The sequence below is a fragment of the Psittacula echo genome, assembly GCF_963264785.1.
Source record: "Psittacula echo genome assembly, chromosome: 1".
In the NCBI taxonomy this organism is placed as follows: Eukaryota; Metazoa; Chordata; class Aves; order Psittaciformes; family Psittacidae; genus Psittacula; species Psittacula echo.
Genome location: NC_137735.1, coordinates 126,828,914 through 126,847,271, shown reverse-complemented (window position 1 = coordinate 126,847,271; position 18,358 = coordinate 126,828,914). Strand labels below are relative to the sequence as shown.

At 36.8% G+C, this 18,358-nt stretch overlaps 1 protein-coding gene across 5 annotated transcripts in view; it reads left to right on the top strand.

Annotated features, from left to right (window-relative positions):
- CNOT2 (CCR4-NOT transcription complex subunit 2) overlaps nucleotides 1-18,358 on the top strand; it is a 93,608-nt gene that overhangs the window by 59,887 nt on the left and 15,363 nt on the right. For all 5 annotated transcript variants that reach the window (XM_080630118.1, XM_080630119.1, XM_080630115.1 and 2 more), the window contains 6 exons: nucleotides 7,030-7,096; nucleotides 10,415-10,562; nucleotides 11,187-11,369; nucleotides 13,931-14,010; nucleotides 15,136-15,261; nucleotides 17,806-17,930. In XM_080630118.1, coding sequence (XP_080486244.1) covers nucleotides 7,030-7,096; nucleotides 10,415-10,562; nucleotides 11,187-11,369; nucleotides 13,931-14,010; nucleotides 15,136-15,261; nucleotides 17,806-17,930 — 729 coding nt within the window. The remainder of the gene's footprint in view (nucleotides 1-7,029; nucleotides 7,097-10,414; nucleotides 10,563-11,186; nucleotides 11,370-13,930; nucleotides 14,011-15,135; nucleotides 15,262-17,805; nucleotides 17,931-18,358) is intronic.

The window sequence follows — 18,358 nt, the reverse complement described above, 5'->3', positions numbered from 1 at the left end:
GGACTTTTTACAAAGGCTTGTAGTGACAGGACAGTGGAGAATTGCTTTAAGCTGGCAGATGGGGGATTAGATATTAGAAAACAATTCTTCACTAGGATGATGGTGAGACTCTGGAACAGTTTGCTGAGAGAAGTTGTGGATGCCCCGTTCCTGGAACTATTGAAGGCCAGATTGGATGGAGCTTTGGTGAATCTGGTCTAGTGAAAGGTGTTAGGGGGCTGGAACTGGATGATCTATAAGGTCCCTTCCCCAAACCAGCCTGTGATTCTAATGTCTTTAATTATAAATGGCAAATGAATACTTTCATATGCATTACTTTGCATGTAAAAATATATGTAGATTTGACTGAGTGGTGGGTTGCTTTGCCCTGCTTGCTTAGTGAAACACATGGCTTAAGCTTTTTTCTTTGAAGTGTGAATTGGAAAGCAAGAGTTGCTTTTTACCTTTCCAGAGTGTGATTAAACATTCTTTGCATCTTTCAGTGAGTACATAGTATGGGGTTTTGGGTTTGTTTTTTTTTTTTTTTTAAGAAAACAAAACCAAACTATAAATTAATGAAAATTGCAATGCCATTAATGAAAACAGTTGGAAGCACTTGCAGGGGATGAGATTAGAAACAAACTGACGGAGCTTTTGTGTTTTCATGCAGTTTACACTTTCAGAGCTTATTGCCATTCTACCTGTAGCTTGCTTTTTCATAATAAAGTATGAAGAAAGAACAAAAAGTTTAGAATGTGAAATGCAGCCTTTTACTTTGTCGTCCATAAGTTTGTGCCTGGATGTGTTTATCAAATAAAACAATACATGATAAACTAACTTTACTTAGAGAGGAAAAATGGGGTTTTGTATTCTGTCACACAGTTTGCAAAAAGTATATATCTGAGTTCATTATTTCACATCACTTCCGGAAATTAATTTTGCAATTGATGACTGTAGTATATAATTTTCACTATGATTGAGTTTGTATTTAGATTATTTTTTTTTTAGTAGAAAAACTAAATGACTGTGGCAGATGTTGTTTCTGTGCTTCATCTAAAAGCTATATTTTACTGCATCTCCATTTAAATCACCAACATATAATAGTTTTTGTATGACAGCTTTAGCATTTGAAGTGGTTCTTTGGACCAGATTAATTCCATACATAAAATCAGCTGCCTTTTCTAGAAGAGGGAGGTTATGGTTTCTTATACAATAACTCAATTCACTGAGCATGCTTTACTGTAACATTAGTGGTTTATGTGCTCAGAGTGTGGGTGGCTTTGATTGTTTCATTTTGGGATGTTTTCTTGGGGGTTGTTTTTAGGTTTTTTGTATGCAACTGCTTATTTCATTGAAATACTTGCTTATTGTCCTAGTTCTTGATTGCTTATGGCATTTTTTTGTGACAGCTTTCAGTGAGCTTCAGTAATCTTTTGGCTTATTAACACACTGTACCATCAAATTGAACGTATCTGCACAGGGAGAATTTGGTTTTAAAGTTTTACTTTAATAGCCGTGTGTCCTGGGTTCAGCAGTAGCAGTCAGTTTTTCTCCTTCTTAGTAGCTGTTGCAGCACTGTGTTTTTGACTTTTGGCCTGGGAACAAAGCTGATAACACTGATGTTTAGACTGACCAAGGACTTTGTGAGTCTCATGCTCTGCCAGGGAGGAGGAGGGGCTGGGAGGAAGCAGGGACAGGACACCTGACCCAAACTAGCCAAAGAGGTATTCCATACCACAGCACATCATGCCGGGGGATGTAACTGGGGGCCCGGAAGGGCTGGATCATGGCAGGGTGGGGGTGAGGTACCGGTTGGTGAGCGGTTGTATTCTCTTGCTTGTTATTTCCTTTATCATTATTATTATTGGTGGTAGCAGTAGTGATTTGTGTTATACCTTAGTTATTAAACTGTTCTTATCTCAACCCATGGGAGCTGCATTCTTTTGATTCTCCTCCCCGTCCCTCCAGAAGCGGAGGGAAGAAAGGTGGGGGGGGGGGGAAGTGGACTTCGTGGTTCTGATTTACGGCCTGGGCTTAAACCACGACACCGTGTTAACCTTACGTTAATAGTGTCATTCAGTGGCAACATCTTGCCTTTTAAGATCTTAAGATACTGCTGACAACAACAGTGCATTTCGATCTCCTTGTGCTTCTGGTGCAACTGGTGACAGACCACCACAACCATAATGATGAACTCTGAAAGACTGAATAAGATTTCATTTATTTTTCAGTATTGTTTGGATTTATATTTCACAAATTATTTATATCAAAACCAATTTTCCTTTGCATGTAATACTCTTCAATAATAAGGCTTTCAAATGTCTCCACTCATCTCTGATTTTGAGATTGGGAAATATTTTCTTCTAACATGGGAATTTTGTGAGCACTGTATTAAAAGGTAGTTTTTCATCCAGAGGAGGACTAATAATAGTACTGAAAACCTGCCGAAGTAAAGAAAAATCTGTGTGGTTTTTCTGTCTGTTATTTGCTAGCTTGATTTATTATTATTTTTTACCTCAGTGTAACACTTTCTTCTTTTCAAGCTAAGGGTCAGCCATTTTATTATTAAATAATGCAGCACAGATGGCAGATACCAGAAATAAAGCAGTGCAAATACAAAATGATGCTGATGTTTGCACCTGTGAGAAACCCATCATTTATTGGGCCAGATATTATTCATAGGCTTACTTGCTTATTCTAATACAGTTTGCTTTTAGGAGTTGACTTTGTAGCGCTGGATTGATGTATTTTCACTTCAGCTTGCCTTGCGTTTAAGAAGTAGCTTTAAGCTGTAACTGCGTAATGTAATAGCCTTGGCAGAAGTGTTGCTTTACTGAGATTTCTTGGTGCCACCATGCCGAGGTGTGCTCGCACAGCAGTTACAGTGACAGGCAGCTGTCCCTGCCATAAGTTGGGACTTTGCTTGGGAGAGGCTGCTGGGTCTCTTTCCACTACCTCCCTCTACTTGCAGGAAGGCTACAGCCTGTGTTTGCCAGTCTCCCCAGAGGGTTGTAAACTGGGACAGTTTTACACAGTTAAGCAATTGCTGGTGCTGTTTTCTTGAGGTTCTTAACACTCTTATATGAACTTATTGCAGTAAACCCATCAAGAGGTAATGAAAGCAGTTACAGTAAAATCTCATTCATCACTAGGCATAGGAAGTTGCCTGATAGAACATTGCAACTGACTGAATTTTGATGTGGACCAGTCCAGAAAAATTGGGCCATCTGCTTCAAACATCAGTTGGTTTGAGTTTAGATGCAGAATCTTCCATGATCAGAACTGTTTGAGACTTGTGAGTAAAATGATATTCACATCCTAGTTGACTGTCATCCACTTAGTTTTTCAGTTTGCTAGCACTGATCATTGGTTCTTCCATACGCTAGCAGAATAAAGTGCACCCTTCATGTTACACAAGGTCTTGACTTGATTGAGGATTATTAGTTACTGGTTTTAAAAGTTGGTATTGTACACATGTTGCTAGAATATGCTGTTTGCTGATGTGATTTCAGTCTTCTGGTACATTTTGTTTTTCAAAGGTTGCTACAGGTATAATTCTTGGCATTTTTTTTCTAAAATAATGATCTTGCCAGCAGCAAGAGGCTTTAGTCACCTTAAGGTTAGACTGGTTTAGTTTTTATTCAGATTATCATGACCTTTGGCTGTTGTAGACTAGAAGAAATTCAAGAGCGATTTCCAGCCACTGTTGCAAGTACAGCTCCTGGAGAGCTGTTAAGTTTTGTGTCTTGTGTGGCTAGTAGTCCAGTCAGATAAAATACTGTTTGCAGAATGCCCAAAGGAATGTTTTTAATACTGCCGATACTGTGTGTCTTGAATCTTCATTGCCTCTGGTAGACCAAGTTTGAGTAGACTATAATAGTTGCCCAGACTTTGTGAATGCAAATAAAGGTCCTGTTAGCATAGGTTGAGGTTTTAGCTAATTTAGTTTTGTTGTTAACCTTAGTTATATGGAAATAATAATAGGAAAAAAAAAAAAAGACAAAATTCAAACTGCCCCTTATTTAGCTGTGACACAAAAAACACTGGGGAGTGTTTTTTGGCATATTACAAAATAAAACTAGGAAGAGAAAAAGTGAGATACCCATACAGCATATTCCTTCTGCGTGAGATTTCAGAAGTGATGCATTTAATCAGCCTGGAACAGATCCACAGAAATTTTTATTTATTTCTTCTTGTGAGTTGTTATCTTTTGTGGTCCAAGTATGTTTTGACTTTATTTGTTAGACTTACTGAGTATAATAGTGGGCCTTTATTATGGTTTTCAATAACGGTTTCTCTACAAGTCACTTTGCAATTAACTTCTAATGTGAAAGCCAATGGCACAGCATACGTGACCTACTTTGCAGTATCTCAAAAGAAAATCCAATTTATAATAAGCAGTGTTCATTAACTATTATTTGCTTTCCCTTTTAACTGTAGTTTAAAGTACTTAGTAATAGAAAATCACATAGCAGTGTAGAAGAGGTGGGATTCTTTTTCCTCTCTTTCAAGTAATCTAGCACCTCTTAGGTCTGGGATATTTTTATTTTTTTTAATCCAACTTAACATAAATAAAAGATTTTTATGCTGATGTTTGTACCATCTTCTGCTGATTCTATCATATGCCATCACGGCATTTTTTGAACACCCTGAGCATCTGTTCTTATGGGATCTTCTTTTTGGCTTAACAGTTTTGCTTACCTGTCCCAAAGCTATTAGTACTTTTTGACTGTTGGTTCTATCTCAGTGTGTGGTTGGTTTGGGTTTAGTTTTTATTTCTGAGGGTGTCTCAGAACTTTTTCTCTTTTTTTTCCATGCAATTACAATTTGCCAAACCTTGCAGCATGCTCTGGGGTTTTCCAACTTGTTGAATGTTTTTTTACTGTATCAACTTGTTTTATCAATGTTTAACAAACATCAGCTTGTTAGTTTGGGTGGGGAATGTGCTTTTGAAGTCTGTCTCCCAAGTGTCCCTGCTTCAGCATGCTTGGTTCATGTTGTAGAGCAGTCTGGGTGTGAGTAGATTTGATTCCTTCTGGATCAAAACAGGTTGGAAGAGATGTTCCAGAAGTGCACTAGACATGTTCTATTCACTAACAGGCAATGACTCCATGGCATCAGGTGTCTTAGTCACAGTTAACTTTAGTTAGAAATGAATACAGTATGTATGTTAGGCCCTCAGGGCCAACTTGTTTGCTTTACAAATGCATTCCTCTCTGCCTGCATTACTTGCTAATGCAGATGTGGCTTGTGAACTTAGCTATGTAAGTGCTGAGCTGAAGCCACCAGTAGTTATTTGAAGTGTTCTTTTTGTTCACAGCTAGTTCTTCACTAAGGAAGGAGAACTTTGGTCCAGTTTGGCATATATGTTAGGTTTGAGTTTGGTTGTTTGGGTTTTTTTTCTGCAGGAAGCAGAGAAAAAGTCTTAGTATTTCAGACCTCTTGTATATGCAAGTGTGGATGTTAATTGCTGTAGTTGCTTACTCTCAAATAAATGCACTCTGTTCAAAATATGTATGAGCATGTAGTATTTTGAGGTGATATTTCTCACACATTTTCTGATGGTCTGCACTAATTGTCTGCTGTCATTTCTCTTCTCTGGCCTTCTGTATGTATCCAGAAAATCATAAATACTTTGTGGTTTACAGACATGAATGTTACATTTCATATTTGGTGTCTATCCTGCACATCGTCTTTCTCATCGTCTGCCATCTAGATTTGGCCCCATTATAGACAACTAGCATAGAATCATGGAATGGTTTGGGTTGGAAGGGCTGATTCAGTTTATAAGGTTTGTTTGAGTTTTGCATCTGTCTGTTAAGTCAACAAAGCAGTTTGAAGTTTATTATAGGAAAAGTTATTTTGATTTGAATTCTTTACTCTCAAGTTGAAAAAGCTTGAAATCCCCTTAGGTGTAAGAATCCACGCATTCCTTTCCTTGAAACTATAGTAAAATTCAGTCCAAGTCCAGACTACTGCACTGAACAAGCAGACATTTGCCAGTGGGTCACTAAGTACAAGTAGTATACAAGATTGTGAGCTGGAAGGATTAGGTCAACTAATAAATACCTCTTCTTGCTCCGAGGGACAATCAGCTATACCTAATGTTGATGAATGTCTAATCTGTTCTGAAACATCCATCTCTAGATGTTTTTAAAGTGCTTAACTGTTCTTAAGATTGCAAAGGACTTTTCCCCCAAATATTCACCCTAAATCTCTTGTTTCTCAGATTTATGAATGCCTTCTGTGGCAGCATGGAGAATGAAATCATAGAATCGTTAGTTTATTCTTTTCCTCCTACAGCAATGACTGGAAATCTGGCACTATGTCCCTACCACAGTTGCCTTCTTTTTGGAGTATGCAAACCCAAATCTCAATCTTTCCTCACAGATCATGATTTTTTTAGATCTTACTCTTCCCAAGAGTATCTTTAGTTTGTCACATTTGACGTGTCATGTCTGAAAGTCGACAAAGGATTAATGGAAACCTTTGGTAATCTGTGATGTCTCCAAAGTGGGCATAATAGAGCAGGAACAATTATTTCTGACATTTGTGCATCTTATTTATTCATATGGTGTATACAAACCAGCTCTTAGGGCAGTACATTATAATTCTAACATTGGAATTTTATTTGAGGTTCATATCTGTTTCTATATGCCTGCTACCTAGCACTCATTTCCCATCTTTTGCTCTTGTAACTGGTAACAGCAAGTGCAAAGTTTGATACTACTACATTGAGCAGGGATTGCAGTGCTTGTCTGATGCATGTTTTGCGTGAGAAAATAACCCTACATCTGATTTAAATAACTTATTATTCCTTCTGTAAAGATGGATCTCTTAGCTACAAGGGAGTTAAAACTGAAAGCATTTATCTTCTTCCTCTGTGCTATTTATCGCCAGTAGAAGAAAGTCCAGTTTTATACATGTCAATAAAAGCTTATGACTTTACATGTAATACACTGTTAGATTTAATTTTACTGTTGTAAACTGTCAGAGCAAAAAAGCACAATATCTTTGTGTCTTTAATAATCTTTTATTCTTACGTTTTAGATGCTGGCATCACCATCAACATCAGGTCAGCTGTCTCAGTTTGGGGCAAGTTTATACGGGCAACAAAGTAAGAATTCTTTTTATTTGATGATTTGTTTTATGCTAAATAAGTTACAGTTTCATGCTCTTTGGATAGAGAATGTGCATATGGCTTTTTTTTCTGGTGATTGAAAAACGGGAGTGTGTCTCCTTATTTGTGTTTTGGGTTGCTTTTTCTTTTAAAGAGACTTTTTTGCTTTGCTTAGTATGCATTTTTGCAGTGTTTAGTATGCAGAGTGTCACATTGACACTGTATAGCTGTTAAATACCCAAATATAATCCTGTAAAGAATGTCTGTGATGTAATTGTGACTCTATGAAGAAAAAACTGAGTTAAGTGAGCTGGGCCAAAATGAGCCTAGTCAGAAAAATATGTAAGGAATGGAAGGAAATTATAGCTTAAATTATAACTGATATTTCATGCTCAACAGGAGCAAATTAAATCTTCTGTACATGCTTGGCAACTCGCATTTGGCGAAGAACTATGCCAGTAAGATTATTGCCTGCTGCACCACTGTTTTTATCTCTCACACACCTTGAAGATTATTTTCTGTACCTGACACTCTTGTGTATACTGTTGCAATAGAAGACCTATAAAGCAACAGTCATAGTGTGTGTTGCTAGCCACCTAACTTCAGGGCCAGCCTTGAGAACTGAACCTCCTTGTAACTGAGAGGTGTATGCAGAAAGTGGCTCAGAATATCTGAGTTAGATACAGTTACTCAAGTGAAAGGTATTTGTGAACATCTTTTTTACCACTGTACACTTTTGAATGTTTGCAACTTTCTTGCCAAGTACATCTGACTTGGATTCTAAGAAGAAAGTTCAACCGGCTTTAGAGAGTCTGGACTTTATCTGGATAAATTAAAATAATTGTCTGCTAGATGTGTGACCTTCACAACTTCTTGGCTTTCTTCAAATAGTTTTAAAAATACAGTGGTTTTGTTCTTGTTTTGGTTTTTTACTGTCTCAGTGGCTGTCAGTGAGTGAGCAGGTAATACACCCTGACATTTGGTTATGCTACTGAGATTTATATGAGCAGTTTCTGGCCAGTCTGAGAGTCAGATTTGGCTCTTTGCTTTTGGGGTCCTGAATCTGGCGCTATTGAACCTTTCAGCCATAACTGAATAAAGATACCGAAGTATTTTGTTCATGCTGTTTATTATAGGTATTTGTGGTTTATTTTTAAGGTTAACCTTTTTCAGCTTTGTTGTTCATTCAGTTGGTTGTGGTGCCTAGGACACAATCTCTCTAACATGGAGACATGCATGGCTAGAAACTAGAAAGTAAATACTGTCAGGGTTCAGTTTCTACCAAATACTGAGAAAAAGGGGCAAGAAACTTCTGTGTTGAAGTCAATGCTTATGATTAAAATACTTTAAGGAACAACAAAGCTAACAATGCCTGTGTGCTTTTAGATTGGTAGCTGTCAGTCATTAAGCAAGATGTCCTGTTATATTGCTAATATAGCTTAAACTTAACTATTAGGCAGGAAATTGGCCACTTCATTGATCAGCCTCCAATATAGCCTTTGCAGGTCTCTTGTTTCAGGTAAAAAAGTGGAAAAAGGAAGCATAAGGAAAAAAAGATACTTTTTTTTTTTTCTTATGGCAAATATTTTGGCTGCCCCTACTTGCCAGCACAGGAATATGGTTCTACTTCACTGTAACAGCGCGACATGTTAAAGAATCTAGTTTAAAGAATGCCAACAGCAAGAAGTAACCGTTAGCATAAAACTGGCTTTGCTGAAGCAAATGCTTGCACAAAATTAACCTATTATAATCATGTTTTTCAGTCTGCTGTATCTAGTTTAGAAGTGTATACATTTTTTGTTTATTACTTTATTTTTAAAATTCCATGTAATTGTTAATCAGTGTGAAATATTATTTATAATATATATTTATATTCATTGAAATGATTCTGATGCAGCAAATTGCCAAAATGTTTACAGTGAACACCGTGATGTAGTCGGCATTTAATGAAGTCTTAGGAGGCTTGTTATTGCAAGTCAAATTTACCTCCATTAATTCAGATTAAGAAGTAGTGTGAGTGTTACTGCACACTGCTTGGGTTGCAATTTGCATGGAAGGACATGGACAGACAGCAGCTCTTAAAATGTGAGAGCAGAATGATGGGATGTTTCTGTAGACCATGTCCATGATGATAACTTGAGCATATGCTATATCTGTTCGTTGCACTCTTAGTATTTAATCACATTATACACTGGCATATTCACCTGTTCTGCAAGGGTGATGTGTCATGCGAGAGTGCTGATTCATTGAAATCTGTCTTTTATTTGATCTGCAAGATAAAAGATTAAAGTTCTGTGAGTCTACCTCAGCAGCCTTATGCCAAAGCAATAGAGACCGTTGCTGATAGCCATCACATTTTAGATGCTAAGTTTGTTTCTACTGATGTGTTGCACTACATGACTTTTTCTTGTCTTTGAGCATCATTCCAGAACTTAGAATCATAGAATTGTTTAGGTTTGAAAACACAAACGCAGAAAAGGGATGTGAGAATGACAAGAAACAAGTTTTGGACATTCTAAGACAGGGTAGCAGCTGGTTATCTTTTGCCCTTCTGAGTTAATTTCTTTTTTTGCCTCACTGAAGTGCTTACTTTATACTGTCACACCCAATTGTTTGTGTAGAAAACACTTCTGATCACAATGTTAAAAATCTGATTATTTGTAAATGCCAATAGAGGGCAGTTAAAATTCTGCTTGCTTTCTTTTCTTAAATGATTGAACTTGATTGTGGGCACTGAAGTTCTGTTACCAAATAGAAGCAACTTAAACTTTACAGAGAGCTGGCCTAAAATGTTGCTTTTGTTGTCCTAAAACCAATGTTATTGTTAACTAAATATTCATAACTTTTTTTTATTGAAGGTTTGCTTAATTTTTAACAAGACAGATCAGTGTTCTAAATACCGGCCAAATATATACTAGTTTATGCAGAAGTAATTAACATGTTTCTTGAGTGCAGTTACTAATTTTCTCAAAATGCTGCCTTTTTTGAGATAATTACAGATTTTCATGTCTTTATCAAAAAGCTCAAGACTGAACCATTCTCTACAGTGTACATCTCAAAGGAAACAAAATTTTGTTAGCTGCTCACAGAAATTCCTTAAAGAGCCTGTCTAATATTTAACAGAAATGGGGCTAAATTTGAGATAATTGAGCTTCTACTGTGCAAAGAGGGACTTAGATTTCACAGTGCACTTTCCTTCAGTCTTTACACTTTTTTGTAGGTTGTCAGCATAAATTGTTTCCATCTACACCTGATGGAGAAGACTTTGTTCCTGATTGCTCTATATCTCCACCCCTCTGAATTTTTTTTCAATAGGTGCACTAGGCCTTCCAATGAGGGGAATGAGCAACAATACCCCTCAGTTAAATCGCAGCTTATCACAAGGCACTCAGTTACCGAGCCACGTAACGCCAACAACAGGGGTACCAACAATGTCACTTCATACGCCTCCATCTCCGAGCAGGTATTTATTGTTAGCCAATATTTCTGCCGTTGTGTCTTTCTGCAGAGCTCTTGTTAAATGTTCTGCATATTTTGCCTCAACTACTTTACAATCTGTTTAATTAAAAAAGAAGAAAAGTAGTTTCTATTGACCATTACGTGTGTTAGGGAAATAATACTGTTAAACAGTAAGGACTTCCTGTAAGACAATATTCGATTTTTGTATGTAAAAGACAAATTGCTGGCAAATTCTGCTTCAGAATGTAAGAGGCTGGTTTTTTTATTGTTCTCGTAAATGTACAGTTAAAATTTTTGTATCAATATTGTACACTGTATAAGAATATTAAGAAGGTAGTAGGTCCGAAGTGCTTGTTAAAAAAGGAGCTGTAACACCAGTTCAAATGCATAATACTTAAATATATATCTAAATTTGACCAAGGACTTGATTAGTATGTAATGGGTCATCTGGTATTTCTGAAGAAATCCAAAACTACATTAATTATAGAGAATAATCCAAACATGCCATATTGACGCTAAGCACAAATTCAGTTGCAGCAGCTCAGAGTCCATCCTAGGTTAGTAATCTAAATGAGTAACCAAATACTACTGTAGAGATTCATCTCTGTGGATGTTTTTTCTCTTTCAGGGGGATATTGCCTATGAATCCTAGGAATATGATGAACCACTCCCAGGTTGGTCAGGGCATTGGAATTCCCAGCAGGACAAACAGCATGAGCAGTTCAGGGTTAGGCAGCCCCAACAGAAGCTCTCCAAGCATAATATGTATGCCAAAGCAGCAACCCTCTCGACAACCTTTTACTGTGAACAGGTAAGACTGTTTAGTTGGACTGTCCCTGGACAGTCATGGACATGTTTAAATGCTGCTCTGGAAATCTAATAGAATTAGAACAAAGCTCAAAAGCTGCTTCATCTGTTCTTGTCTCCTGGCAATAAACTTTGAAGATGCTTTCAATATTCGTACAAGCTTTTTGAGGCCTTTAAGCTAAATTCTTTTTTTGACTACTGAATTTCTACTGTTGTTTCTTTAAAATATGTGAAGTTTCTCATGTGTTCCCAAATTTGGTTTTGAAACATATCTTGATGTTTAGGTATATGAATCCATTTCAAGACTATTCATCTATGAGTTTGGGAAGAAATGTGACAAGATTTAAAAACACAGTAGTTACTGTGGAAGAATAGTTAACTGATTTAGACACAGTGGGGACCTAGAATTTTACATCTTTAAATTCTGGAATAATACAGACAGTGGTTTGCCATTTGTTTAAGAATTTGGTGGTCGTTTGCCGAAAGCTTCTCCATCACTTCTGCTCTTTCTAACTCTGGGCAGGATTCTAACATAACTGATTAGGCTTTAACTGTGTTTTGGTGCTGTAATTATGCTTAGCTCATACTGATAAACTTGTAGTAAAAAGTGTGTCTATTCTAATTATTTAGTGTGTGTAGTCACACGTTTGCACAGGGGACTGCTTTCCAGGTTTCATTCCACACCCTCACAATCTCTGTGCTCCCAGTTTTGTCCTTTTCTCCCTTCAGGCCTTCCCTAGGAGACTGACTCTTACGTGGAGCACAAACAAGCTCATGGGAGTCTGGTGCCACCTCTAACCCAATCTAGTGTTTTACAAAATGGGTAAAGGACTAAGGTCAACAGCTATCTAAAGCTTGATCAGGCTACGTAGTTCTGTGGTTTCATGCTGAAACAGGCTTAAAGATGCTTTTACCAGTCACAGCAGTAGAGATTTTTTAGTAGTGGTTTATGTTCTTGGAGTAGAAGAAGACTTTGTGTCTTGCTTCTGATTACATAGAATTTGTCTTTTCTTTCGTGTGACGTATGTACATTGTACATTGTGATGTACAAGTAAAGACACAAAGATTTAAAAAAAGGTAATGTAAAAAGATAATTTTAAAGTGTTTTTGGAACCTGAATATCACAAAAGGTTGAAATAGTAGTATACTTAAAAATCCTACATGCAGTGGACGATTTTGGAGATTGAAATATGTATAGAAAGTACTTGTTTAAATACCATTTGGCTGTAGGGTAGATAATAAAATCCCTGTCTATAGGAGCATTTGAATGAAAATCCTCATCTTTCACTGTTTGCCTTGCGTATCATTTTCAAGAAACTATAACTTTTACAAATTGAGAAGGAAATATGACTAGGGCGATGACAAGTTCTTATTCCACAGTTTATTAACGTATAAAAGGATAGCAGTAGTTATCCCTGCAACTCTTAACATGGTTATTTCTAATTTAAAAAACAAACAAACAGAAACACCCTTGCATGAGAAATGTGATCTGTCATCAAGCTCAGTTATATACCCTCAAGATAGTTGTCTCCTTTTGGTGCTCTCATCAGGTCTAGAATTCACAGATGGTACCAGGAATGTGTTTCTTCAGACACGTGAGGTGTCAGAGATCTGGATATCTTTCAAATCCACCACCTTGGGGAAGCAGGGCAGGACAGGACCAGTCTTGGCTAACTGTTCCCTTTCTTGATATTTCAATCCAAAATGAAGCATTTTTCACTATTTCAAGTTGAAATTAAATGCTTCAGATTTGTAACTGTGGAAAAAGACCCTGTAGGGAAAATTTCCACCAGGAAAACGTTTGCCATTTTTAGTTACAGAAACTGCTAAAACATCAACTTCCATCCTGTTATGGGGAAAAAATGAATGTTGTGATTTCAAACAGGGCAGAAATTCAGAATTTCACCCAGCTGGGGTCTACCTTTGGGCTTCTCAACATCTCCATCTCGCACAGAATGAAGTGGATCATTTGGAGGGTGCCTTTCCACCCATAGTTGTCCTATATGATATTTAGATGTCTTCAAACATTTTTGCCTGACTGTATGGAACTTTAATACAGTTGGTGTCCTTGTGTGGTGGAGACCATCCCTATGTTCATAGTAGTACCACACGTACATGATGATGATTGGACACTCAGCTTACAACTGAGTCATTACAAACTTGATCCCTTCCCATGATCCAGCTTCCCACCTGCAAATGAATGGATTGCTGCCTGACTTTTCACTATTGCATTTACTACCGCTTCATTTTTCTGTATGAAATTGAGTAAAAATCAGATTTGCCATAAGTTGTTGATTGACAGATGTCCGAAGACACAGTGGCTATTAAAAAAACCAAGTTAACTTGAATTCGTTCCAGTTGTCTTGATTGAGCAGTGCCTGCTGCTGCTGCTCAGAGTTTTCAGAAATATAAAGGAAAATAATTAAAAACTGAGTTTAGGCTAATGGAAGTTGCTTAAGCTTAAAATAACTTAATTATCTTGAGCTTTTTTCCGCTTAATGCCTTCCACTGGGAATTACAAAGTATGTATACCCTTTTGTTTGACTTTCTGGATTTTTTTCACAGTATGTCTGGATTTGGGATGAACAGAAATCAGGCATTTGGAATGAATAACTCCTTATCAAGTAACATTTTTAATGGAACAGGTGAGTTTATTCTGATTAGTGTTGATCTTAAAATACAGTACAGAGATTATTTTTTTTTTTTACTAAGTCTAATTGAAAATACTTTGTTCTGTTGGAGTGCAACTTTGTCGTAATTTTCAGTTGTTCCATCGAAATGCTTCAAGAGCCATGCTGTGAAACTGTTACTACTTTATAACAGTGAAATTTAATACTTTTGATGACAAAGGGAAAGTATTCTGTAGAATACTCACTGTACATCACATGTCTATAGATTATGTCTAGTCAGCTAGAAATGCAAAATAGCTTATAGAATTGAAGAGGGGATCAGAGAAAAAAATATCCTTTTTCTACAAAAACATTATATGGGGTAGGAACAGTGGGAAAGCATTTTCTGACATCTCAAACTCCTTTCAAACAGCTGGTTTATAAAGCAGTCACTTCAGTTGGGGGTGTTTCAGTTGTGATTTTTGCTTCTTCACCTAAATTTAATGAACTAAAGAGGGGAAAATATCCTTGTTCATAAATACCTTAGGTTTGTCCCTGCTGACGTTTCTGTAGGAGGCTGTATATATGAAGGAACTTGAGGTTCTGGTGACATCACAGAGTGGAAGGATTTGGGCATCCCTTGGGACATCATTATAGAGTTGCAGCTCTGGCTTGGCCTATGTAGTATTTTCTGTTGCAAATTAAAAAATGTTCCCGTGCAATTTGCTCTGCATTGGCTTCACAGCTGCTTCAGCTTTATCTTACCTTATCTAAGGACAAAATAGCTCCTTGATGGTTCTACAAACACAGGTTATTCTCTCAAATTTGTTCTTGGTAACTCCTTAAATTTTAAACAGGCTACCTATCCTAGTACTGTAATTTTGATAGCCTATATTTTACACATGCAGTCTTTAATTCAAAATGAGTAGACCTTGTAACTAAATGCTGTTGACTAGCTATTGTTTAAAAACAAACCCTAGACACCTTGATGCTCTTCAGGCTAGTCTCATAACACAGAGGCTGTAGTTATTTGTAATAATTATAGTAAGAATAAAAAGATCACCTTGAAGAAAGAAAATATATCCTACATTTATCTTGCATATAATGAAGTCTTAGAGTAAAAAAGCTTAAGGGAATTTAAAATACCTGTTTTTATTGTAGATGGAAGTGAAAATGTGACAGGACTGGACCTCTCAGATTTTCCAGCACTAGCAGACAGAAACAGAAGGGAAGGAAGTGGCAATCCAACTCCATTAATAAACCCTTTAGCTGGAAGGGCGCCCTATGGTAAGACTATACTTTCGAAAACTCTTTGAATGAAATTAGTATTTGCTTGATTGTCTTATGAACAACAAAAAATCAATAGGTAGTCTTTTAAAAAATGCTGACATTTGAGCTTCTAAGTCTCATTTTTTAAAAAATAAATAACCAGTATGTCTCTGATTGGAAATTCCCCTCTGGAGTTTGTAGTATTGGAACTCATCTGCTTTAGTTTTACTTTCAGTAGAAGTTGTTGAGGGGTTTTGGCCTGTATAGTATGTATTCTCTGAAGCTACTTGCTCTAGACATTTCTTAGGTAATAGCTTGCTTTCTAAGTGCATGTGTACAAGAACCGTCAAGGTCTGAGTAGTAAATTTTAGAAATAATACTTGGTTACTACAGGTGTTGCGTCAAATGTCAGCAGCTGTAAACATACAGTATATTTTCTCATTTATTGGTAGTACTTGCTGTAGTATTCACTGTTACTCTTACGATGAACATCAGATTTCAAAAAATAACGTGTAAGCATGAAGTGTTATCAGTCAGATTCCAAGTCTGTGTCTTATATAATTATTGCTGAACAGATTAAAAAAATAATAAAAGGAAAAACTTTAAGGTGGATCTTGAAAAATACCAGGTAAGCTTAGCCTGAGCCACAATACATCTTTTTTATTGTTACTGCTTTTGTAGATTTTGTCATGCAGGTTGCATCAGCTACTCTAAAAAGTTGCTTTTATTACTGAAAGTTATTTTTGTGATACTTGTAAAACTTCCAAGAAAAAGTAACGCAGTGTTTTCTAACTATAAAAAGGTAGTTTTTTCCAAAGGTGTCTCCAGCTTTCATGGGAGAGAAATAATAGATACTGCATTATCAAGAGGAAGTAGCCTCATGGATTGGGCATAACCAGGGCCCTCTGCTTAAGGTGGTGGTGAGAAAGGGCTGAATGAGTGAAAATGAAGTGCTACACACAGTGGAAAGTCACTTCCCCAGACTGAAAAGTTACACTGAGAGTGGAGAGCTAGTATGGCTTGTGGTTTATACAAGGGCTTGTCTGTCTGTGAAAAAGCCATTACATAGAAAATTAATAGAAGGTAGGAAGGAGATCCACGCAGATACACTTCCAGCATGGAGCTGGTGTTCAACATTCAGGAGCACTGCTGCATGAAAAAAAATATCAGTAATTGCTCTTTTGCTTAAACAGTTTCCCCATTTTGGCGCTAGAGTAGCTGTTTGCATGACGGTGTGGTGAACCACGAAAGAAACTTCTCTGTCTGAAGAATTATCTTGAGCATCCGCTTAATGCAGGGGATGGTTATGTTGGTAGAAACAATCAAGCAATGGGGATATGAAGTGCACTGGACACTGTCTTAAGGAACAAAAAGTTGAAGAAAGTTTGAAACTGGGCAGAGACATACTTTCTTCATGCTTAGGTTATTCAGGAAAATTAGACTTCAGATAGCTTTTAGATAGAGAATGTGCAACACGGGTAATTCATTATCAATTTTAATTCATCCAGTGGAAGAAATGGGAATAAGTCCGGGTGAAAAGGGTGAACAGCAGAAACCAGATTAACTCAGTGTTGTTTTTTTTTCTTAAATAAAGGAACTTTTATCTCTAATTTCAGAATACTACACTAATAAGTAATCTACTGAACTATTTTAGATCCTACACATCTATTAAAAATCTTTGAAAAACAGGTCCTAGATGTCCTTCTGTTTTCTGTTCCTCTGATGCAATGTTGTTTGCAAACAAATCACTGTAATACTTTTCTGTCTCACAGCAGAGTATTTGCCCTTGGGTGTGTGGTGGGGGGGAGGGCTTTTCCTTGGTGTTGGTTGGTTTGGGGGTTTGGTTTTGGTTTTTTTAACTGACATTTTAAAAAAAAAAAAAAAGGTTGCTTTTCAGTAGTTGGAATCCATGTTCCAATGTGACTGGCCTACTTTTTTTAAATTAGGGTCAGAGCACTGAGAGTTGCAGGCTAAATGCTTTCAGTTTTCATACTGAACTGAAAGTAGGAGTCATTCTTATGTCACAGGCAAGTATTTCATTGGTGATATGTTCTATTGCAATGGATGGCATCCTTTAAGAATATGTGCTTCTAAAGAGGTTATGCTAAGAAACTCTTCATGCAATTAGGGGATGGAGGAAAAATGTGTTACAATCGTAAAAGCAGTATATCCTTCCTTCATCAGTGGATTTACTTAAATACTACTTGAATAATGCCTGTAAAGATTATTTGATTATTTAGACATGCAAACCAGATGCTGTTCCTGGTAAAAGTACTGGGCTTCGTTCTTAAAGCAGTGGATGTGTCTATGAATTTAACCCAGAGTGTTTCTCAGCTCACACTTGAATAAAAGGCTTTAGTCTAATATGTGTGGATGTTTTAAATGAATATGCTTTGTTTTGGTTTACTTGGGTTTTGGTGTTTTGGTTTTGTTTTTGTTTTGAAAGCTGTTTCTGCTGTACAGTTTGCACATGGTAAAAATGACCAGTAAGCAAGATCAACAGCAGAAAATTCTTTACTTAGCAGTCATTTAATGTTATTCCTGCTTTCATTTTGATGATAGTTGGAATGGTAACAAAACCAGCAAGTGAGCAGTCCCAGGACTTTTCAATACACAATGAAGATTTTCCAGCATTACCAGGCTCCAGCTACAAAGACCCAACATCGAGTAATGATGACAATAAATCCGTAAGTACGCCTTATTCTTCTTTTGGGTGTGCATATTACTTTTGATGATTATATTTTAAAGTGGCCACTGACTATATTTGTACTATAAGATTTTCAAATTTACCCCCAGAATTAGTGAGAAATTTTGCATAAGCAGCATTTCATATACAACTATATATATGTATGAAATGTATATATATATAGATACTGAATATATACACATACGTATACTGAATACAGTAAGGGAGGAGGGAGTAAATGTGATGACACTGTGTTACTGCAGACTTGTTTTAAAGAATAGTAAAGAGTAAGAAATAATAATTATGGAAGATTGGGCTCCTGGACGCAATCACAGTTTTCTTGACAGACATACTGTTTACATCTCTTTCTTGATGGTTGTAAATGTGCCAACTGTATGTTTCTTGCTCCTAGAATTGGCTTGTGTTATT